General features: G+C 41.6%; 1 protein-coding gene across 3 annotated transcripts in view; it reads right to left on the reverse strand.

Moving 5' to 3' along the window:
* DENND2C (DENN domain containing 2C) overlaps window positions 1–25,295 on the reverse strand; it is a 64,465-nt gene that overhangs the window by 24,839 nt on the left and 14,331 nt on the right. For 2 of the 3 annotated variants that reach the window (XM_040998607.1, XM_040998604.1), the window contains exons 1-7: window positions 13,487–13,584; window positions 11,839–12,835; window positions 11,241–11,377; window positions 10,725–10,837; window positions 9,636–9,806; window positions 6,019–6,115; window positions 1,264–1,308 (exon numbers count right to left, since the gene is read on the reverse strand). In XM_040998607.1, coding sequence (XP_040854541.1) covers window positions 1,264–1,308; window positions 6,019–6,115; window positions 9,636–9,806; window positions 10,725–10,837; window positions 11,241–11,377; window positions 11,839–12,659 — 1,384 coding nt within the window. In that variant the 5' untranslated portion in view covers window positions 12,660–12,835; window positions 13,487–13,584. Of the gene's footprint in view, window positions 1–1,263; window positions 1,309–6,018; window positions 6,116–9,635; window positions 9,807–10,724; window positions 10,838–11,240; window positions 11,378–11,838; window positions 12,836–13,486; window positions 13,585–25,295 lie in introns of those variants that run through there. The other variant, XM_040998605.1, reaches the window with a different exon arrangement.

Raw genomic sequence — 25,295 nt, forward strand, 5'->3', positions numbered from 1 at the left:
GGGAACAAAATAACATGCATGAAGACATTTATAGTACTTTCCTAAAAAAAAAAAAGTGAAATAATTGAAGCATACTATTTAAATGCATCCCAAACTGGATAGCATCTCTCCTCTCATTTATCCTTAAATTCTGATCTCGGAGGAAACTATGTGATTACAAAACAGTCCATGAATCCCAGGGATTCACTTACATGTCATTTTGAGCCACTGATAAAAAAAACAACCCTTATGCTGTTTTCTTCTTCTCTTTGAGCTATGATGTGTATCATCCCCCAAAAGTCACACTACAAATCATAATATTATTAACACTTAAAAATAAATAGGATAGAAGGAGGCTTCTCAGAACTATCTATCACATTCCATGTTAGAGACAAAGCTTTCTTACAGACTGCAAGGGCTGAGTTCAAGGCGAGAAAATTCGAGGCCCTGTGTGTCAGCGCCAGCAACCCTGGATTAGTCACCTTTACGCATCAAGGTTGAAACGGATCATGATTTAAGTTTCACCTTCAATCAGGCTATAGAGTTAAACACCTGAAACAAATCAGGCCGGTGGAGGGAGCACAAGACTATTAATCACAATGTTAGTGTCAAATGGAACTGTCTCATACTCGAGTTTGCTAATCTCACGTCTCCCACTTTTTCCACGCCTGGCTGTCAGCCAGTCCAACAGAAACCGAGTAACCTGTTGGAACAATGCATTAGGTGAAGAACACAAGCACCAAGATGTGTTTGGACAAATATATACTGCCAGAATTCATGGTGTATTTTATATTCTAACATGAAGCAGATAGCACAATACTTTGGAATATAAACGCCAATGAAGAAGAAAGAGATAAGTGTTTCCTTTCTCAATGTCAGAGACTTCAAAGTTAATTAAATAATTATGTTTGAGTGACTATGTAAAATCAGATATTTAATGCTAAGCATTTGTCTCAAAGGATGATTCATGTACGGTGTTTTGGCTGCCAGGAAACTACTGCATAAATGTCTAGACTTGCAGAGTTGTGCTGTTCCCCCAAGAACATTCCACTCTAAAAGCCACGCGGGTTGACCTCACTCCACTCTAAAAGATTTTCTACACTGTCACACATCTGTCAGTATACTGTTCTGTTCCCTAAATCTCAACAGGTTCTGAAAATGAAGAAATCGCCAACAAAATGAAACTTCAAGTGGGGAAAACATGTTTAATCACCAAGGTTGGGGCCGCTCCACCCAGAACCATAATCATCACGGGAAAGGGAGCAGCCCCATTGACTCACTCACTCTTTGGCAGATACTCGGCATCACTTTCGTTCCCACTGGTTTCACCTGAAAAGAGAGGAAGGATTGCCATATGCATTGTCAAACAGCAGGAAGTGCAGGAAGATGTGAGCAATGTAAAACCTCCACCGACCTGGGGACTTGAAGTAAGGACAAATAAGGACGCAGAGTCTGTTCCCAAACCACTTAGTTCCACCAGGTTGGCAAGAGTCCCAAAAGAGAATAAGCCAGTCACACCTTATCTGTAAGGAGTTGTCTCCCAAGACCCCATTGGATGCCTGAAAGTATCTCTAAGCTTTTACCTACACATACTTACCCATGAAGATGTTAAATTTATAAATTAGGCACAACAAGAGACTAACTAGTAATAAAACAAAAGAGTTGTAGCAATGCACTGCCACACAAGTTACATGGATATGGCATCTCTCAAAGCAGCTTACGGCACTGACCTCACCCTTCTCATGACAGTACAGGGCCTACAGCATGAGATGAACTTAGGTGAATATGTAGGCATTGGGAGCAGAGTCTGGCCACTCTGAGGGGTCACTTGAACACAGCTTTCTGTGATGCTGTGGATATGGTGGACAAAGAGATGATTCATGTCCCAGGCGGGCTGCAGCCAGATGGTGTCAGATTTCATATCATGCAACTCAGAATAATGTGCAATTTAATACTTAAAAAGTATTTACTTGTGGAATATTCCATTTAATGTTTTTGGGCTACAGTTAACCCTAAAACCATTGAAGACAAAACCCTGTATAAAGGTGATCTATTGCAAAAGACTCTAACTCACTCAACAGCTTTCATTTTGATTAGTTTAGAATCTGTTTTTCAGAGTGAAGTCTGTTTCTACATTCATATCCTTGTCTATGTATTCCCAAATAAAGTATCTAATGCAGGACCATCAAGCAAATGCAACAAAAATCTGAGTAAGACAATAAAATCAGAATAGAAAATGCGGGAGCCAGAAGAGACAGGTTACCAGGAAGGCTCTTCCAGGATGCCTCTAAGCTACTTGTAACCCATCTTGACCTTTCCTTCACCATGAATTTCATTTTTTTAAAAGATTCACTCATTATTTATTTGAAGTCAAGAGAGAGAAGGGGAGACACAAAAATCTTTCATCTGCTGGTTCAGTCCCCAGCTGGCTGGTTCATGCGGAAGTCATGAACCAGGAGGTTCACCTGGGTGTCCACTCGGTATCCTCCTCTGCTTTCCCAAGTACATTAGCAGGGAGCTGGACGGGAGTTGTAGCAGCTGGGACTCAAATCAGCTGCCACAGGGGGGCTTACTGTGTTGTGGCACAGTGCTGACTCCATCATGAATTTTCTTAATGTTCAAACTGATTTGAACTGTTCTTATTTTCCCCAATATGCCTTTTTAGAAATGATTTATTTGTTTATTTTGAAAGTCAGAGTTACAAAGAGATCTTCCATCTGCTGATTTGCTCCTCCAGTGGCCATAAAGGCCCAGCACTGCGCCAGGCTGAAGCCAGGAACCACGAGCTTCTCCCAGGTCTCCCACATGGGTACCAGGAGCGCAAACTCCTGGGCCATCTTCTGTTTTTCTCATGCTCTCAGCAGGGAGATGGAACAGAAGTGGGGCAGCTGGGACACAAATGGATGCCCATATGGACAACAACAGGACACCCAGTAAGGTTTTAAGTCTCTTGAGGATAACAGGCTATGTTGTTTCACAAGGGAGTGTTCTACAATTCTGGATACATGATTTAGGAGGAAAATGGGTTTTGAATAAATGAATAAAAAAACAGTTTGGATTATCTCTGAAAGTTAAAGCAAAATAAGAAGAATGCAAAGAGTAAAATTGTAGATGTTCCAGAAAAAAACCAGGCCTAGAAATCATAACTGAAAATATATATATATATATTTGATTATATAAAGTTAGTTTCTATACGTAGCAGGTGTTTGGCATAGAGGTCAAGATGCTACTATGGATGCACGTGTGTTCATTCTCTCTTTAAATGTCCACAGGTTAAATAAATATTAGAAACAGCTAAAATTCTTTTATAACTATATACTGATGGTATAGCTATGTGGATTTCTGTAGGTTGGTACTGAAAATAGTTCTAAAATCCATTAATTTTTTTAAGGGGAAACATTCAAACTCTGAATAGTATGAGCTGTAAGACTTTTTGTATAGAAAAATATGTGTCCTTAGAAGCAGGCACCTCCTAAATGCTTATGAAGCAATTAGAAAGAAAGAAAAGGACAAAGAGAGGAAGCAAAGTCAGTATAACCAGTAAGGACCTTCCAAGTGACTTTCGCATTTTGACATTCACAGGTTTGATGACATACTGAATGAAGGTTGAGGGGATTATAAATCACTAGGGGAATCTATTAATTTCAGTCTCTATGGACCAAAAAAGTACTAGGTTGTCCCTTTTTGATTGGTGATTTCAGTACATTGAACTACACAGAACTGAAGAATAGCAACATATCATTTCGCAACACCTGAAAACTGTAAACTAAGAAATACTGAGGTTGGAATTTATTTGGCAAACTCTGGCATGCTCTGACAGAATAGGTAAGTGTGCGTTTCCTGTGTTATTAGGCACTGCTGATGTGCTGGCAAACACTTGAGGAGGAACATTGGAATGTGAGGAGCAAGATGAATGAGCCAGGGATCTGTGGCAGGAGAGAAACTCCTCTGGCCCACTGGAGGAACCATCAGGGAGACTGAGCAAACGCTTATTTTCTCTGCAAAATAAAACCAACGTTTTGGAAAGGGTTACGATGTAGGGACTACCGTTTTTATGCATGTGTGTTAGAGGTTGGCAATTCTAGCTACTGAAGAATTGTTTTCTTTTCAATAATTAAACAGTTGGGAAGGGGGCACAACGTGATGGTATAGCAAGCTAATCCCCTGCCTGTGTTTCTGGCATCCCATATGGGCACTGCTTATTACCCTGGTTGCTCCACTTCTAATCCAGCTCCCTGCTGATGGTCTGGGAAATCAGCTGAGGATGGACTAAGAATTTGGTCTCTGCACCCAAGTGGAAGACCTAGAAGAAGCTCCTGGCTCCTGACTTTGGATCAACTCAGCTCTGGTGGTTGCAGCCAATTGAGGAGTGAACCAGAAGATGGGAGATCTTCTCTGTCTTTTCTCCTCTCTGTATATCTGACTTTCCGATAAATTTAAAAATCTTTAAAAAGATTAATACTGACGCATCAAAAAGTATAAATATAAAAATAAAAATATATTTAAAAGATTTTAAAAATAAAATAATAATGTATAAGAAAAGATTCACCATGATATCTAGCATTAGTTTCTAGTTTCTGCATCTAGTCCTAAAATTACATAAACAAAAGCCTTTGATAACATCCTCATTGAGGATAAGTGCAAAGGAGAGAAACTTCTAAACATCAAGGTTTATGAGAAAAACACGGTGTTAACTGTTTGCTGAAAGAAAAGGATAGCACTTTGTGCAGCCACGTGCCTCAATTCAAATCCATGCTCTTCAGGCTCAGCTAGTTTGTCTGCAAAATGAGGGCAGTTCTTTGGGGCTATTGTTGAGGCTGTAGGTTAACTCGATTCCTATGGAACTGGTTCAAGTCCTGGCCATTCCACTACAGATCCAGCTCCCTGCTAATGCACCTGGGAGGGCAGCGGAGAATGGCTCAAGTGCTCAGGTCCCCCCGACCCACATGGCAGACGGAGGAGGTTCTTGGCTCCTGGCTTCAGATCGCCTCTACCCTAGTCATTGTAGCCACTTGGGGAGTGAACCAGTGGATAGAAAATCTTTACAAATCTGCCTTTCCAATAAAAATAAGTAAATCTTCCAAAAAAAAAACTATTATTCAACAAATAGAAATGATTATTAATAAGAATAACCAAAAGTATCTCTTTCATTGAGAAAATGAGTGAAATATCTTTTAATAACAGTCAGTGAAAAGGGGCCAGCATCGTGGCACGGCACGTTAAGCTGCCACTTGTGACACTGGCATCCCACATCAGAGTGCTTGTTCTAGTTGCGGTTGCTCTGCTTCTGGTCCAGCTCCCTCCTAATGCCAATGGGAAAGCAGCAGTGGACGGCCCAAGTGCTTGGGCTCCTGCCACTCACAGGGCAGACCTGGCTGCAGTTCCTGGCTCCAGTTTCAGCCTGGACCAGCCTTGACTGCTGCAGTCATCTGGGGAGTGAACCAATGGATACAAGATTTTCTCTCTGTCACTCTGCCTTTCAAATAAATAAAGCTTAAAAAAATATGAAATTTTGCATTAAAAATGGTGGCCAGTTGATTTTAATCATCATAGAGAACAAAAAAGAAATCTTCAGTTGTAAGTTACTTTGAGATAGTGAAGTGTTAAACTGTAAAACAGACATTTCAGAGCATTTCAGGGGTGGGTGCTGTAGTGTAGCACCCACTACGGGGATGCCTGCATGTTTGAGAGCTTCAGCCTTCGCCTACCTAATACTTTCATTTCCACACGCAGAGTCAATTTATACTGGTAACTGCCTACAAATCAACAAAGAAATGCAAAACAGCGATTCAAACCATTCAAATGAGTTTCATTAAGTTGCAAGTATTTTTTCACTTACTTATTCATTCATCTAATAGCTATCACTTGACACAGAAAAGGATTTGAGAAACTATTCCTCATCCTAAAGCAGTTTATACTTATGTTGGATCAACAAGAAAGTAAAACAAAAATGTTAATACATATCAAACATTAAGGTACATAATGATTTTCCCTCCTACGCTGACAGCCCAGATGGCGTGAACAGAACAGAATTCATACCTTTTGAAGAAGGTGCCTCTTTTCCAGTGTAAGGAAGTAACTTTACCCTCTTCTTCCCTCTCTTAGATTCAAATATGTCATCTATTTTCAAAACAAGCTGGAAAGGATCAGAAAAATACAAATTAAAAACCAGTATTAAAAAACGATATAGCCTGATGACATTATAATTAGGGGGTCCTTATTCAGAGGAGAGATCTTACAAATAAAACCTCTAGGGCTTTCAATTTTGAATTTAAATGCTAATCTTTAGTTGGATGATTTGTTGTTCCAGTACGAAGACCATGTAACATGGCTAAGAGACATAGGAACAGGTATCTCCTCTCCTGAAGAACCTACAATGAGGTTTTAGAAAGATTCCTGTCATTCCAAGACACAGAATGTAGAAGCCGTGACTGCTGTACTCCACACAGAGACCAAGCCTTGACCATTCAACCCAAGTTTCTGCCTGCCCAGAGAGGGAAGCGGAAGGAACACTCATTTACTTGGAAGGCAGGGTGGGGCTCAGCTAGAGCTGCTGCCAGGAACTCTCCCCAAAGAGAATACTCACACTGCGCAAGCCTGTCAATGGAAACCCTCGCTCCTTGCAGCACTAACCCTACAACTGTCCTAAAGATAAGAAATGCTGAAATACACTCAAGTGTGAAAACTACACTCAGCTCCTCGACTAATCACTCCAGATCTCAAGCAATTAGAACCCAGATCATTTGCTTTTAAGTTGTTACATAATGGCTTCTCTCTACTTAGTAAGCATTCTTTATTAAAATTCTTTTCTTTGCTGCTGTCAGAAGGTTGTGTGTATTTGTGTAAGTGAGAGAAAGTGGGGCAAAAGGAAACAGAGACATATACAGATAAAAATGGAAAGAAATGGAACAACCAACTCATACTTTTTTTCATTTTTTTTTTAAATTGGAAAGTCAGATTTACAGAGAGAAGGAAAAACAGAAAGATCTTCCATCCGCTAGTTCACTTCCCAAGTGGCCGGAAAAGCCAGAGCTAAACTGATCCAAAACCAGGAGCCAGGAGCTTCTTCTGGGTTTCCCACATGATTGCTTTCCCAGGCTACAAGCAAGGAGCTGGATGGGAAGTGGAACAGCTGGGATACTAATTGGTGCCCATATGGGAACCCGGACATGCAAGGCAAGGACTTTAGCTTCTAGGCTATGGCACCGGGCACAACACATACATTTTAAAAAGAAGTGGATTAATTTTTTCCATGTACACATCCTTTTTAAAAATTTCTACTTTGTGTTAAGTATTAATCTTGATTTAACATATCTAATGTCTATAATTACATTTATTAAAAAGATTAAATAAAATTACAAGCAACAAGGCTACCTGAGAAAAATACTCGTCTTATCTTTTGCAATACTTTCTTTAGCAATCCTGGGAACAACCAACTGGGCAGTGAATCAGTCCAGTACAAGAAACGACAAGCGAGAAATACGTGCTCCCAACAGGCAAATTATTCCCACAATTTTGATGAATTTTTTTCCTCTTAAACAGAGTTCTACAGGGGCTGGTGTTGTGAGGTAATGGGTAAAGCTACCACTTGCAATGTCAGCATGCCCTGAGTACCAGTTCATGTCCTGGCTGTTCCACTTCTGACCAAGTTCCCTGCTGGTAACCCAGGAAAAGCAGCAGAAAACAGCCCAAGAACTTGAGCCTCTGCTACCACTGTGGGTGACCCAGAGGAAGCTCTTGGCTCCCAACTTTGGCTTGGCCCAGCATTTGCTGTTGTGACCAGTTAGGCAGTGAATCAACAGACTGAAGAGCTTTCTCTTTCTGTCTTTGCCTCTCTCTACAACTCTTTCAAATAAATATGTAAATCTAAAACAAAACAAAACTAAGATTTTTGCAGTTTGCATTCAAGCCAAAAAATTGTTAACGTTCTTAAGCACTACCATAACAAAAACCAAATAAAATCAAAATAACAAAGCTAGCATTATGGAGCATAGGGAAGATCTACAGGAGTAACATATTTAGGTACACAATGACCCCAAATTGTGTAGTCAGTAATATGTATTTGAAGTATAATCCAACGGGGTTGACAAAAGGTTTAGAAGTTAGAGACACCAGTTGTGACTGCCCGCATTCCATATTCAGTACTTGGGTTTGAGTCCTCAATCTGCTCCTGATTCCTGCTTCCTGCTAGTACAAACCCGGGATGTAGTGAGCTATGGCTAAGTAGTTGGATATTTGCCATTCTCATGGGAGACATGGATTGGGTTCTTGCTTCAAGCGTAAGCCTGGCCCAACCTGAGACATTACAGGCATTTGGGGAGTAACGCAGTGAATGGGAGCTCTAAGAGTCCTCAGCTCTCTTCTCTGTGTCTCAAGAAAGTAAATGTATTTAAGGTAGATTTTGAATATATAAAGGGAAGGGGGCCATCTATTCCAGAAATATGAGCTAAACTGATCAATTTAAATTATGATTGGGAGCTAGGAAGAGGAGTCTACACATACCTTCAAGTTACAGGAAATACTGTAGGTTATTCTAAGAAACGATAGAAACCATACTGCTGTGAAACTAGATGCAAACAATATATAACAATGGGAAATGACTCTAGCAAACCCAGGCTGCAATAATAGGAAGAGAAAGAAAGGATGGGAAAGAAACATAGGAACTAGAGCATTGATTTCTAAACAGTGAAGTTCCCCTTCCAGGGACAGCTGTAGTCATTACAGGGGAAATAAATGAAACTCTTCTTATGGAATGTTGTTCTTGAAGATAATCCAAAGCCCAAATGTGCATTGCATATGAGACATCCAAACAGGATGTCATCCAAGGAGGATTACAGAAGGAAAGGATAATAACCTGTTTCTGCTTAACATTCAAGAGTGCATCACCATTTTCTTTCTCCCACTTTCCCAGAAACGGTTGGGGAAGTGTCAGAAAAGGAAAAGTTGGATTTATCACTCTAATCATAAAAGCAATAAGCCCTGAATTCAAAAGATCTAGCATACGTAAAATACCGAAGCATGAGGTCAACAGTACTGCAAGCTCTCTGTGGGGCTCATTAAACTCTACAATCCATAACTCCTAAATATCTGTTTTGGCCATTCCAAGGATCAGGTCTTCAATGCAGTCCCTTAGGTGTCTGTGTCTTAAGAACACATGATCTGGGGTTGTTTTTGTTTTTTTGTTTTTTTTCTGTGACAGAAGCTGTTTTTATTGTACCAGCATTTCTACCAGAGGAGACAGCAGCTGCAGGATGCCTGGAGGTTCTCTAAATGTGGTTTTTAAATATCCCTCACCATCATGGGCAAATAAAAAGCCTTTCTCTCTCTTTCTCTCATGGAGAGAGATCAGTTCAGTGCTTTCTACCAACGGTGTCTTCAACTTTTCACATATTTAAAGGTTGGGGCAGGAAACATCCGAAAAAGTTCATGAATTCTGGAACAGAGTATTTCCCAAGGAGGCAATCAGCATTTACTAACCCAATAAACAACTGTGACTTTTGTCTAAAATCAGCTAAAATCAGATACCAAAAAATGAGTGCTGCTTTCCAAATCTTCTAATTCCAACCCATTATTCATTTCAGTAAATAAAGCTTACTTATTCTTTTATTGAAAAGCTGAAGTTAAGAGTTGAAGCGTGAAAATACTGGAATCCTCACCCTTGGAAGATTTCTCCTTTTCCTGTTTGCAACTTCCCCAGCTCTGAAAAGCTTCCATTCAGTTAACGTAACAGGTAAAGTGGTATCCTTGGTGAGCTTCGACCGCAAACAAGCTTGCGAGTTTTTCAGTTCCATTGTCTTCCGGTGCAGGAACAGAGGTTTGGGAGGAAGCTAAAACAGGAGAGGATGTACTGGTAAGATGAAGTATCATCTGGTTAAGACCTGTGTTCTCATACAAAATCAAAGATATTCCAGGAAAAAAAAGTATATCTTGTCTTTCCTTTTGAATAGCCTCAAATGGAGATATAATAATTTCTTTTTCACCAGTTTGTAAAGTTTCTCAGGTTTCTAATCTAAAGTTCTTCTACTATAACGCAATCAAGTGCCTGGAAAACTGCTCTGAGCACTGAATCTGAAGGGTACCTTTGCTTCTAGTGGGCTATGATGCGTCCTGAGCCCATGCAGGTTAATTTAGGCTCCAGATTAATAATGTAAAACGCAGTGGGAGTGGCAAGCATAAGAAGTCACAGCTTATCTAAAGGTATTCCTATTCAGCATTTTTGATGGGCTAAGCAACCACTAAACAAACAAAATGAGCTGTGTGGTCCAAGAGATAAAACAGGAAACAAGTGTCATCTACCAGGGGCCAGCCTTGTAGCATGGCAGGTAGAGCCACCTGCAATACCAGCACACACATGGATGCCAGTTCCTGTCCCTGCTGCTCCACTTTCGATCCAGCTCCCTCCAAATGGCCTGGGAAGAGCAGTGGAAGATGGGCTAAGTGACTGGGCCCCTGCCATCCATAAGACTGAGAAGACGCTCCTGGCTCTTGGCTTCAACCTGGCCCAATCCCAGCTATTATAGCCAACTAGGGAATGAAATAGCACATGGCAGATCTCCATCTCTCTCTCTATCTCTCTCTCTTTAACTGTCAAATAAATAAACAAAGCTTTTAAAAAAATCCTTCACCAACCATAACATCTACATTTCAATGCCTTTTGATTCTGGCCCCAGTGAAATCATCTTAACTTTCTATAGAGATAACAAGCAGGAATTCAATGTTTTCTTCATTTAGTCCTCTGGTTATACCTTGGGTGTTCTGAAAGCATTTTTAGGGGGTGGCAGCTTCCATGCTGAAGGGGATCTCCACATGGGTAGAGGCTGCACTGGAATATCTTCATAGGCATTTTCTTTGGCAGGATCTTGAAAATTAGTGGGACAAACAAGGCTTAGAAGAACATCAATAAATAACAACAGAGTGACTACAGCTAGCAAAAGAAACAAAACCTGACCATCACCAGCTTTCACATTCTACACTGCTACAGCGATGTGGGTCTGAAGATCAATGACACTTTAAGCTCATAAACCTGGGGTAATGCCCAATCAAGTCATAAAAACTCTCAAAATGCTATACTATAAACATCTTCTGAACTGAGCATTCCATTATACCAGTTGTAAAATTCATTAAAGAATAAAAGACTTTATACACCAAAGGAAAGCCTAGAGCATGGCAGGCTTGATTGTAAAAGAAAATGCCATCCTACAATTAAGGGTTTCGACAAATGCATACTCATTATATTTAATTGCAAAGTTGTGGACACCTACATATGATATCCTCATAGATATTATCCTCGGATTGCGTGTAATAAAGTGCTGAACCAGAATTTCTTCCCAGTTCTTCATGAATCTTCTGTGAGTTCCGATTTCGAAAGTGCTGAATATCCTCAAATTCAAAGGATTTCCTTAGAGAAGGAGATACATTTAAAGTTTTAGTGTTCAAAATTCTAACCTTTAAATTGATAGAAACAAATTTTTAAAAAGGACTTACACACAAAATTACAAAGTAATTTTATTAACAAGCTAAGAATAACACACTAGGTTGGGGGCCCTGTTTGCACCATGGCAAAATGGAGACCTGCAATCACCTTCATATTCTCCACCTGGTCCCTTTATAAATTTACTCCCTAATGAAAGGTGGAGCTAAGGCCAGCATGTCCTAAAATGGAAGAATGTTCTTGTCTCCTTACAGTTCTGATGTCAGGTCAGCAGACTGTCTTAGCTATTGCTGTTTCTACTTTTTCCAAGTGTTAACATTTACATGAGAAATGTAAATGGGTCAGAGAAGGAAAAAAGCCTATAATAAACCTATAAGGAAAATACTTAGATCACTTGCTACAGGATTTAAAAAAAAAAAAAACTATACCTTTTAGATCGCCCTCTGATTTTTCCACCATATTTCTTTGGTTCAGGGTCCCGAGAGGAAGCCAAAGAAGACGCGGTGCAAGAATTACTTTCACAGTATTTTTTCTCACAGTTTCTTTCTTTACCTGGCATAACACCAGATTCAGACAGATATCTGAATGTCCTACGAGGTTTTGGCAAAGGATTTATAGAAGACCCACACTCTTGACCCTCTGGTTCAGAGTAAATATTTTCTAAGCTCTTAGTAATTCCATATGAACTGTCCAGAACCCTGAAATGAGGTTCTTTTCCCGAAGAGTCACAACGCTCTAAGGCCAAATTTAAGATTTTATTGGGAGGAAGTGATTCAATTTTCTTCCACAATATCTGCGAGGTATAGAGGTTTCCTGGAGGTAAGGAAGTGTCTGGATGTAAAACAACTTCTTTCCAGTTTTCAATTTGTTTCACACGAGAACATACCCAATTGGATTCTGATTCATTTTTCAAGAAATGTGTGCTAAGTTCATGTGTCTCGCTTTCCTCCTCGCTTTGATCAAAGCTTTTGGCATCTTCATTCAAATCCAGTCCCACATCCTGAGAGTTGGTTACGTCCAGCTCTTTGCTCTGTTCCTCAGAAACAGCACTTTTCTTAGGAAAGCTGTCTTGGTGACAGTTATATTTCACTCCGAAGTCCTTTGGATGCCACTTCACTGGGTTAGACACACCATTGGCCCTTCCTTCCCATTGAGAAATTTTCTGTTTGATGTTTTTGCAGTGGCTTCTTGACAGTGTCTGAACAGCAGAACGGGAGAAACCAACATCCATGTTCCCAGTTGGGTGCATGACAAATACTGACTCTCACAAAGGTTCCATTACAAGTAGCTGTGAAATACTGTGTTCTTTATCCTGTCAGCATCCAAATGGTCCCAATATTTCCTTTTCATGTTTAAGTTAGAAATCTCTTTCGAAAAAGAGAGTAGTTCACAGATCCTTGTTAAAAATGGCTATCTTGAATAATCCTATTAAAATGAAACAATATGTTAACACAATCTTACAATTTCCAAATTAAAACCCAATACAATGTTGACTATTAATCAAAAAAATAACTAATTCACATTGCATATATTAAAATATAGAATTCAACTCCATAAAGGTACTCCTAAGATGGTCATATACTAATACTAAGAAAATATTTTTATGATATCTTTGAAACCATGAACTTTAAAATACTACCATATTTAGCTTCCTAAAGTTAAGCAGAATGAGGTTTTATAAGGAGTATACAGTATTCTTTTATACAAAATCAATCTGTTATGGAACCTCCTACTGACCACAAGAACCTATGCTGTATTCTAAAATAATGCATACTCAGGAATAAAACTCAAATAACCAAAAAAGTTCTGTACATATCCAGCAAGAGTCAGCCGTCTGGAAACACACTAGGAGATATTTTCCTACTCCCATCTCATGCTGACAGATTATACTACACTGTCACAAGCTCTTATTTCAACTTCACTATCAGCAGCACAGGATTCCATACACATCAGGCTACAGAAAGCCCAGGTGCCTATGAGCTATCAGCTGCTCTAAAACGTAATAACTTACTTTATCCCTGAACTTCCTACATCTCTACCACCACACCCTTGACCCAAATCAGCAAAAATACTTACAGTCATTATCACGTTCCTTCCTTTCTCACAGACACTTCACTGTTTTAGGCCCATACACTGTTTCCTCAAACACAAAACTTGGCACAGGCCTTTTCCTATCAACTGGGTAAAGACCCGAACTCAAGTCCTACTCTATACTGATTATAAATAGCAGCTGATTCAAAACTTCCTGAGGTAGGGGTCATCCTTCCGGAGCACTGTCTGTGCAGCCCTGATTAACTGACGGGCAGGAAGATCTCTTAGCCCAGCTCTGGGAGGACAGCTGACTAAAACTGACACACACACACACACACACACACACACACACACACACACACACACACACACACACACACACACACACACACACACCAATTTTCTTGACAGAGCAACTGCTAATCAGGACTTGCATCAACTTTCACCCAAGCCATTCCCACAAGTCTGTAGGCAAGCTGACTTTGCCAGCCACTAAACAATGGGGATAATCTGATGCAAAGAAAATCGCTTATTTATTTATTGACTTTACTTATTTAAAAGGCAGAGATACAGAGAGAGAGGGAGAGACAGAGAGATCTTCTATCCAAAGGTTTACTCACCAGATGGCTACTAAGGCTAGGGGTGGGCCAGCCCAAAGCCAGCAGCCAGAAATTTCTTCCTGGTCTCCCACATCTGTGTAGGGGCCCAAGCATTTGGGGGCAGTCCCTGCTGCTTTCCCGGGTTCATTATCAAAAAGCTGGATCAAGAGTGGAGTACCATATAGGATGCTTGTGTTGCAGATGTCAGCTTTATCCACCATGCCACAACAGATGCCCAAGAAAATAATTCTTTAAAACCTTAAGAAATTGGGACTGGTGTTTTTTTTTTTTATCCCTCTCTTTATATAACCCTAACTTTTCAAATAAATAAATAAATCTTAAAAAATAAGAAATTAAAATCCATGTGGATAGAGAAAAAACATAACAATAACAAAAGTCTAAAACAGCAAAGGTATTGGACAGAACTTTAAAAACAAAATTTTTTATGTTATTTAAATGGCAGAGAAACAGAGAGGATTGGTGAGAAGATCTTTCATCTTTTAACTCTCTTCCCAGATGCATACGATAGCCAGGGATGGGCCAGCTGCTCATTGTTCCAGGAACTGCATGGGGATGGCAGGGTCCATCACCTGCTGCCTCGCAGGAGGATAGGACTGGGAGAAGGGCTAGGACACACAGATCCAGGCAATATGGGAGCAATCATCTCAAGCACCATTTTCAACCACTACGACAAATGCCTAACCCACAACTTCTGATAAAAAGACAAAGGCAGGGCCCAGCACAATAGCATAGTGGTTAAGGTCCTTGCCTTGCACGCGCCAGGATCCCATATGGTCGCTGGTTCTAATCCCAGCGGCCCTGCTTCCCATCCAGCTCCCTGCTTGTGCCTGGGAAAGCAGTCGAGGACAGCCCAAAGCCTTGGGACCCTGCACCCACGTGGGAGACATGGAAGAAGCTCCTGGCTCCTGGCTTCAGATTGGCTCAGCTCCAACTGTTGTGGCCGCTTTGGAAGTGAATTGTTGGATGGAAGATCTTCCTCTCTGTCTCTCCTCCTCTCTGTATGTCCGCCTTTCCAATAAAAATAAATAAATCTTAAAAAAAAAAAAAGACAAAGGCAGAGGATGAGGCAGGTTTTGACACAGCAAAGATGCCACTGGGGCAGCATGCAGCCTGTATCAGGCTTCGTATCCTCCACATTTGAGCTGGCTTCCTCCTAATTCATATCCTGGGAGAGAACAGGTGACGGGTCACATGGCTAGGTTCCTATCACCCATGTGGGAGACCTAATTTTAATTCCAAGTTCCTGATTTTACTTCACACACTGGGTTAAGAAACCACTTAAGGTGCCCACATCCCCTTGTAGGAGTAGAAGACCCAGAAGAAACTCCTGGTTCCTGGCTTTAGACAGCCTCATCTTTGGCCATTACATTCATTTGGGAAGTGAACCAGCTGATGGAAGATAACTCTCTTCTCTCCTTCTCTATCTATAAAATCTGCCTTCCAAAAAAACAAACACATCTTGGAAAAAAAAAAAAAAAGACTTTGGATGGCTAGAAGATGGAGGAAGAGGAACTCCTCCCAGGCCCAGAATCAGCTGAGAGAGTTTTCTCAAGCCTGAAGATAATTGTGGGGTGAGCCCAGATCCTCAATTAGAACCCGGAACCTCAACAGAGTGATATGAGGCTCAGACATGCTCACTTGAATCTAATACCGGCTAAACTCTCCCTTCTGCCAGCCATCAAAGTAACAACCCATGCCTGGGCTGGGGCAGTGCCTAGAAAAGTTCAGTCTGTGTCTCTCCATCCCACAGATGTGCTGCTTCAACCCATGCTAGACAGCCCCCAGGGATCTTTCAATTTCTATCCAGTACCGAGATCAGGAATAGCAGGAAGACTGCCTCTGCAAAGGTTAAGGCTTCTGCCTCGCTGCCCACCAGCTTTCCCATGATGCTGCCAGTTCGGGGCGAGGCAGCTTTTGTCATGGTCTCTCCCAAGATACCATGAGCATGCACACCCAACCTCAACCTTCACACACCCAGACTTCCCACGAGGATTAAGGGTAGCCATGCTGTGTGGGAGAAGGTGAGTAGGGAAACCAAGCGGGGCCAGCTGTGCTGGGGAGCTGAGCTCAGAAGAGCCAAGAACGCCTCGTTGGGAGGCAGGCAGGAGGCTAGCTGACACATGAACTGAGGCTACAGGCCGCTGGTGCACATGCCACTGTCCCTCAGATCTCATTTATAAAACAAATGTGAAAATAAAATCCTCAGGAATTTTCAAGATAACCACATAGAACACAAAAACCCTACAGAGCCTTTTGAGGGTAGGACGTCACAACTCCTATGCTCATGAAATTGGTTCCACTCACATCATATGAAATGTTCACGTTTTGCAGTCTACAAAATAAGGACCAGATGGAAACATCGATCTAAACAAAAGAATTGAGAGAATCAAAAGCGGCACATGAGGATAAATACAAATGACACATTTTTCTCCTTATAAACTGTTTAAAAGATGGTTGACTCTTCCAAATAAAACATAATAATGCATTGTGGAATTTACAGTAATGAAGTAAATGTAAAACAAGAGGATAAAAGTGGAAAAGAAAAAATGAGATATGGTGTTGGAAGGAATAGCTGTTATAACAAGCCAATAAACAGAATTCTAAAAAACAATGAATGCCCTGGCCAGTGTTTATGGCATAGCAGATTAAGCCAGGTCCCAGCTCTTCCACTAATGAGCCAGCTCCCTGCCAATGGACTGGGAAAGCAGCAGAGATGGCAAGTTCTTGGGCCCCGTACCCATGTGGGAGACCTGTAGGAAGCTTCTGGCTCATGACTTCAGCCCAGCTCAGCTCTGGCTGTTGCACACATATGGGGAGTGAACCACTGAATGGAAGCGCTCTCTCTCTGTACACCTTTTAAGAAAAACAAATCTTAGAAAAATTAAAATAGGGGTCAGCATGGTGGTGCATTAAGCTAATTCTCTGCCTGCTATGCCAGCAACCTATAAAGGAGCTGATTTGTGCTGCTCCACTTCCTATCCAGCTCCCTGCTTGTGGCCTGGGAAAGCAGTCAAGGATGGCACAAAGCTTTGGGACCCTGCACCTATGTGGGAGACCCAGAAGCAGCTCCTGGCTCCGGATCGGCACAGCTCCAGCCACTGTGGTTACTTGGAGAGCGAATCATTGGACAGAAGATCTTCCTCTCTATCTCTCCTCCTCTCTGTACATCTGACTTTGCAATAAAAATAAATAAATCTTTAAAAATAAAAGGGGGTCTGGTACAATAGCCTAGTGGCTAAAACTCTCACCTTGCATGTGCCAGCATCCCATATGGGCACCAGTTTGTGTGCTGGCTGCTCCACTTCCCATCCAGCTCCCTTTTTGTGGCTTGGGAAAGCAGTCAGGGACGGCCCAAGAAAAGAAGCTCCTGGCTTTGGATTGGCTTAGCTTTGGTTGTTGTGACCACTTGGGGAGTGACCAAGTGTATGGAAAATTTTTCTCTCTGTATCTCCTTCTCTCTGTAAATCTGACTTTTCAATAAAAATAAATAAATTAAAAAAAAAATAAGACCTATGGGGCAGGTGCTGTGGCACAGCATTTTAAGCCACTGCCTGCAGTGCTGCATCCCATATGGTCACCAGTTTGAATCTTGGCTGCTCCATTTCTAAGCTGGGTTCCTGTTAATGTGTCTGAAAAAGCAGTGAAAGAAGGTCCAAGGGTTTGGTCCCCTTCATTTACATGTGAGACCTGGAAAAAGCTTCAGGCTCCTTGCTTTGGTTTAGCACAGGATCAGCAGTTGCAGTCATTTGCAAGAATGAACCAGTGAATGGAATACATTTCCTTGTCATTCTCTGTCTCTCTTCTAACTCAGCCTTTCAAATAAATAAATCTTTTTTAAAAGGAGAAAAAGGAGGGAGGAGAGAGGAGAAGGGAGGAGAAAGGTGGAGAGAGGAGAAGGGAGGAGGGAGAGGAAGGGGAGGAGGAAAGGCAGGGAGGAGGAAGAGGAGAGGAGGAAAGAGGAAGGAGGAATAACCAGGAGGGAGGAGGAGGAAGAGGAGGAAGAGGGAGTGGAGGAGGTTGGAGAAGGAAGTGGGGGAGGAGGAGGGAGGAACAGGACGAAGAAGGAGAGAAGGGAAGAGGAAAAAGGAGGGAGGAGAAAAAGAGGGATACGGAAAGAAGAGGAAGTGGAGGAGGGAGGAGGAAGGAGGGAAGGGAGAGGGATGAGGAATTAGAAGACCTGGTTCCAGCACTGTAGCAATCCCATATGGGTGCCAGTGCAAGTCCCATCTGTTCCACTTCCCAGCCAGCTCCCTCCTAATATACCCAGGAAACCAGCAGATGACGACCCAAAGCCTCGGAAACCTGCACCTACGTGGAAGACTCAGAAGAAGCTCCTGGCTCCCAGCTTCAGACCGGCTCAGCTCCAGTCATTGTGGCCATTTGAGTGTGAACCAATGGATGGAAGATCTTCCTCTCTCTCCTTCTCTCTGTAAATCTCCTTTTCGAGTAATAGTACATAGGTAAATAAATAAACCTTTTTTAAAAAGCCAGTGTAACCTAATCATGAAAGAGTATCTACTATCCATGCATATACCCAGGACTGCCACTTTGAGCATGCCATGTGTAAAAGGTACCCAGTCCCTGGAGAGAACACCAGGTGGAGTGCAAATCAAGGTTCCATGTTCCAACAAAGGAGCATAAACCAGGCCAGGTGCAAACCAAAGTGCTGTGTGCTGAGGGTGTATCACCACATTTCCCATCCTGATTGAAAACCCTGCCAAACTGCCACCATTGAGACAGTCAATGGAACCTGCTCCTGCTGTGCTCTCTCCCTTCAGCTGGAACATAAGCTCCCAGGAAACCTCCTCTAGGCTGAACACTGGCCTCTGGTCAACCTCCGTTCCATGGGAGCCAAGGCACTTTGGGAGAGCATCATGGCTATTCATCTTACTGTTTGCGGCTCCACTGGAACTTTCACTATTGTATCCCTAACACCTAGAAGAGTAGGTACCATTCAGCATTCCCTGAGCAAGTATTTATTGATAATGATATCTTAAAAATAGGAAGGCTCAACCAGGGAAGTGCATTTTTGAAAAATTTCCAATGACTGTTACTTTAAAGACCTCTAGTGACTGGCAGTTGCCCCATTCACAGAAAATGAAAGTATAGTAGAATATTTTAAGGATAAATGAATAGCAGCAAAGTAACTTATTTAGATGACACCACCACAGTAACAGGAATTTTCTTTGTACATTCACTATTTGGCAGGTATCCATTTATATTTAGTCCCATTCAAGCTTCACAATGATTTTTAAAGGAAGAAACCTTCATTTATTACATGAGGAAACTAAGACTAAATTAGATTACTGACCTTCTATGGCCATGAGCATTACAATAACAATGAAAGCCAGAATTTAATAGGATATAACATACTACCTTCAGGGTAAAGAGACAATATCTAATGTAGGGTTCTTTAAATTTTGATCTCAAACTCCTATGAAGAAAAATCTTTCACATATGTATTTATTTCTAACTATAAGAACATCAAATACATATAATACATAAAACCTAAAAGGTTAAAGTCATGAGATAATCTTTTTTTTTAAGATTTTATTTTATTTTTATTACAAAGTCAGATATACAGAGAAGAGGAGAGATAGAGAGGAAGATTAACTCCCCAAGTGACCACAATGGTCAGTGCTGTGCCGATCCAGAGCCAGGAGCCAGGAACCTCCTCCAGGTCCCCCACGCAGGTGCAGGGTCCCAAGGCTTTGGGCCGTCCTCTCCTGCTTTCCCAGGCCACAAGCAGGGAGCTGGGTGGGAAGTGGAGCTGCTGGGATTAGAACCAGCGCCTACATGGAATCCGGGCACGTTCAAGGCAAGGACTTTAGCCGCTAGGCCATGCTGCCGGGCCCATGAGATAATCTTAAAAACTGTCTTTGGTGATACTGTGGTGTACCACATTAAACCACTACCTGTGGCACCAGCATCCCATATGGGTGGTGGTTCAAGTCCAGCATGCTCCACTTCCAATCCAGCTCCCTGTTAATGTGCCTGGGAAGGTAGTACAAGATGGCCAGGTGCACATGGAGACTGGGAAGAAGCTCCTGGCTTCTAACCCGCCCAGCTCGGGCTCTTACCATCACTTAGGGGATTAACCAGTGGAGACGGTAAAGACCTCTCTCTCTCTGTAATTCTTTCAGGTAAATAAATACATCTTAAAAAAATTTACTCTCTTTTTAGCTTAAATTATTATACTTGTAAAAGGAGAGTATAATAAACACTTCACTCTAACTAAAACATTTTAATTATAAGTACTTATAAGAGCAATGTGACTGAACATATTTTTTCCCTGATGCAAATATCTGATGCTAAATTCAATTTATATCAATACATGGTTCCAAGTGTGCTATGTTAAAGTCTTACTTCCCGGTATCTTAGAACATGACTCGTTTTTGGAGATTATATATTTTAAAAGAAAATTTTGAAAAGGAAAATGGAAATGGAGAAGAAAATGAAGTAAAAACTAGGTCTCTTGGGCAGGTCCTAATCCATCATGCCTGAAGTCCTTAGAAAAAGGGAGGGATTTTGGGTCCAATGGGTTAAGCCACTGCTTGTGACACTGACATCCTATATGGGGGTGTGGGTCCCATTCCCAGAAGAGCTCCCTGCTAACATGTCTGGGAAAGCAGCAGAAGCTAGTAAAGTATTTGGGTCCTTGCACCCACTTGGGATACCTGGGTGGGAGGGTCCCAGTGGGGTTCCTGGCGTCAGCCCAGTCCAGAATGGAAGATTTCTATTTTCTCCAACACTCCCTTTTTCTGCCACTCTATCTTTCAAATAATTTCGTAACAAAAAAAAAAAAAAAAAAAAAAAGGAAAAAGGAGAGAATGCTTGGACGTGAGCATGGGAGGATGACCATAAGAAAACGCAAGGAGAAAACAGCCTCTCCAAGCCAAAAAGAAAGGCCTACCATGCTAGCACCTTGGTCCCAAACTTTCCAACCTAGTGGTGAAAATGTCCATTTTTGCCATTTAAACTACAGTACTTTTTTATAGTAACTCCAGCAAACTAACACAAAGAGCCATAGACTGCAGAAAGTTAACTCACCACAATATGTGAGACAGTGTGAGAAGAGCATCACAGAATGAATTAAGATGCTTGTTGCATAGGTAAGCATTGGGCTTAGGACACCTGTTGTCTCATCATCAAGAGTACCAACTCCTCTCTTGAGTCCATCTTCCTGCTACTGCAAACCCTGAAGGTAACAGGTGAGGGATTCACTTGGAAGACCTAGACTGACCCCCTCATTCACAACTTCCACCCAGCCCAGTTCAGACCATTGCAGGCATTCTTGTCTCTCCACCTTGCTCTGCTCTGCTTGTTTTAATTCAGAGAAGAAATACTCACTTGTCAATTCCATTCACCTTAAATTAAGCAAGGCTTTTGATGAAATTGGTTAGTAAAATCCCATTGTGTATGACGTTCATCAACCTTTTTTTTTTGTAAATTGGACAATACTAACATTTCTACAATTTATTCTTTTTCAAAATATTTAGTTATTTATTTGAAAGATACAGTGGCAGAGAGAGAGAGCGGGGGGAAGAAGAGAGAGATATTCCATCCACTGGTTCACTCCCAGAATGGCACAACAGCTGAGGTGGGTCAGTCAGGCTGAAGCAAGGAGTCTGCAATTCTATCCAGGCCTTCCACGTGGGTGCAGGTCTCAAGCACTTGGGCCATCTGTGGCTTTCCCAGGTGCATTAGAAGGGACTGTTTTTTTAGGATTTTTTTTTTTATTGCTAAGTCAGATATACAGAGAGAAGGAGAGACTGAGAGGAAGATCTTCCGTCCAATGGCTCCAAGTGACCTCAACGGCCAGAGCTGTGCCAATCTGAAGTCAGGATCCAGGAGCTCTTCCATGACTCCCACATCTGTGCAGGGTCCCAAGGTTTTGGGCCGTCCTCTACTGCTTTCCCAGGCCACAAGCAGGGAGCTGGATGGGAACTGGGGCCTCGGGATTAGAACCGGCACCCATATGGAATCCCAGTGCTTTCAAGGCGAGGACTTTAGCCGCTAGACCACTGCACTGGGCCCAAAAACATCACCTTTACTTTTTTTAAAAAATTAAAAACATTGATTATTAATTATAAAATCCATTTCCATTGTGTAGGGTAGAGGCTGTAAGCCCTTTGTCTTAGGCACATGAAGTCTGATACGGTTTAACAGCTAAAAGTGAACAGACAAGTGGGATGTCACTGTTAAGTCCTTTTTGTTGAGGAATGGCCACGCTTCCCTTGGAACTAATTCTGTACATGCATTGTGACCCAGCCTGAAAGTGCGTGAGTCATTTTTATATTAAATGTTTAGTAAACCCTACTTTATTTAGGGTGACACTGGCATTCCTCTAATGGACCATCTTGGGCATCCTGGGGAGATTACCAGCAGAGAAGGGCATTCAACCTTACACATGCATTAGCGTTCACATCCGTAATACAAAAGGTAAAGAGGGTATACTCAGGGCTCAACTAAAGTAATCTGGTATCTAAGAATTCTACGAAGAAAAAATGTAAATAGCCCTTTTCTTGTTAACTTGGAAGAAGCAAGAATTAATTCTAAAATTTAAAAATCTCTTTTTGAGGCTAAGTCCTTTAATTCCCATTACAGACTGTGAGATTTCTTAGTATACATAGACACAAAAATGAGAATAGGGATCAGTGCAAAGGCTCAACTGGCTAATCCTCCACCTCCAGGCACCACATTCCATATGGTGCTGGTTCATGTCCCAGCTGCTCCACTTATGGTCCAGCTCCCTGTTGATGTGCCTGGGAGAGCAACAGAGAATGACCTAGGTGCTTTGGGCCCCTGCTCCCACAAGACAGACCTGGAAGAAGCTCCTGGCTCCTAGCTTCAGCCTGGCACAACCATGACCATGTGGCTATCTGGTCAGTGGTCCAGTGGATGAGGTTTCTCTCTATCAGTTTGTAATTCTGTCATTCAAATAAATAAAAAATAAACTTTTTTTTAAAAGAAAAAAAAACTGTTGCCATGGGCCCACATACCCATATTCACCAGCAAAGAATAAAAACTTATATTTTAAATTGACAAAACTGCGTATTTCGTGGGGGATGTGATGTTTTCCTATATATACATATTGTGGCATAATTATATCAACCTAATTAACATATATATTACTTCACAAATGTAACATTTTCTTTTTTTAAAAAAAGATTTATTTATTTTTATTGCAAAGTCAGATATACAGAGAGGAGGAGAGACAGAGAAATATCTTCCTTCCGATGATTCACTCCCCAAGTGGCCTCAATGGGCGGTGCTACGCCAATCCGAAGCCAGGAGCCAGGAACTTCTTCCATGTCTCCCACGCAGGTGCAGGGTCCCAAAGCTTTGACTGCTTGACTGCTTGACTGCTTTCCGATGCCACAAGCAGGGAGCTGGATGGGAAGTGGAGCTGCTGGGATTAGAACCAGCGTCCATATGGAATCCCGGTGCGTTCAAGGTGAGGACTTTAGCCCCTAGACCACGGGGCCAGGCCTGAGAATAATTTAATTTGTACCATGGGCACTCTAATAACCAAGATGATGAAAGTCTAGCTGATCAATGGATGAGAATCCACTGTCTGAACTATGGAAAACTGCTGCTTTCTTAACTTAGTTTCTAAGTCATCTCTTTCTGCTATTAGATAATGTCTGTAAAATTTGTTTGTGAAAATAAATTTTCCTTTCTAACAGAATCCCTGCTAGGCAAATGTGTTACTTAGTACAATAATAAAATCACTGTTCTAGACCGAGATATTTACACTTAATAAAAGACTTCTGGTGTTAGCATATACATCCATCTCTTACCAAATAATAGTATTTTTAAGACATGCAATTAACTCTATAAGAATATTCTTTGAAAGAGTGAAAAATACATAATATAATCGCAAAGTTAAAAAATAGCTTTTGAAAAAATATAAAATTCAAAAAAAAATTTCCGGGCCTGGCACGATGGCGCAGTGGTTAAGGTCCTCGCCTTGCAAGCCCGGGATCCCATATGGGCGCCGGTTCTAATCACGGCAGCCCCGCTTCCCATCCAGCTCCCTACCTGTGGCCCCGGCTTTGGGACCCTGCACCCGTGTGGGAGACCCAGAAGAGGCTCCTGGCCTCGGATTGGCTCAGCTCCAGCTGTTGCGGCTGCCTGGGGAGTGAATCATCGGATAGAAGATCTTCTTCTCTGTCTCTCCTATATGTATATCCGCCTTTCCAATAAAAATAAAATAAACCTTTAAAAAAAAAATTTCCACTGGGCCAGTGCTGTGGCATCCAGGGATCAGCCATCACCTGCAGTGCTGGCATCTCATATGCGCAATGGTTTGTATCCTGGCTGCTCCATTTCCTGGTCCAGCTCCCTGATAATATGCCTGGGAAAGCAGGGGTAAATGGTCTGACTCCTTGGGCCCCTGTACCAAAGTGGGAGACCTGCATGGAGCCCAGACTCCTGCTTTGGTCTGTTCCAGCACTGGCTGGCCATCGCGGTCATCTGGGAAGATCTCTCTATCTCTCCCTCTATGTGTGTGTGTGTGTGTGTGTGTGTAGTTCTTTTAAATAAATAAGTAAACCTTTCAATCTTAATATATTTTTCACATAACCTAATGATTTGGCGCATCAACCACACTACAGGTCCTCTCCTACAAAGAAGGGTGTAAGTTAGGCTATATGTGAAAAGGAAAGCACTTAGAGTCATCTGATAGCATGACTGAGTCAAAGTAATCCACTCAAGCTAATTTTGTTCTTATAATATTTCAAATCAGCAACAGAACCTAATTACTATCTCAATGCTTTCAGCAAATATAATAGAGAAATCAAGCAACATCAGAAGAGGTGCACCTGTATGGTAATGTTTTAAGTATCATAATGATTATAATTTATTAAATATTTACATATCCCAAGCTCAATGTTAAGTATCTATTTTTATGGTTGCATAGAATCCTCACAACCATCCTAAGAGATAGGTATTTTTACCTATAACAGCAGCTAATATCATTATTTGGAGGATAAAGAAACTGGGCTTAACTGGCTAAAGAAGTTATCCAAGGGAACACAAACCTACTTCTGCTTCACTCCCAGTTTGTGCTCTTAACCACAAATGGTTACTTTTTTCTGGGTAGACATAACAATAATAGCAGCTAAACAGGATGTCAAATGCAACTTCTCCTGTCTTCTGGGAGTTTCGATAGGGGCCTCAAAGCCCCAAATCCAAACAAGTGGAGCCAATTATCCTCCACCTTCTGAGAG

The sequence above is a fragment of the Ochotona curzoniae genome, unplaced genomic scaffold, assembly GCF_017591425.1.
Source record: "Ochotona curzoniae isolate NIBS_2020 unplaced genomic scaffold, NIBS_Ocur_1.0 scaffold_1037, whole genome shotgun sequence".
In the NCBI taxonomy this organism is placed as follows: domain Eukaryota; kingdom Metazoa; phylum Chordata; class Mammalia; order Lagomorpha; family Ochotonidae; genus Ochotona; species Ochotona curzoniae.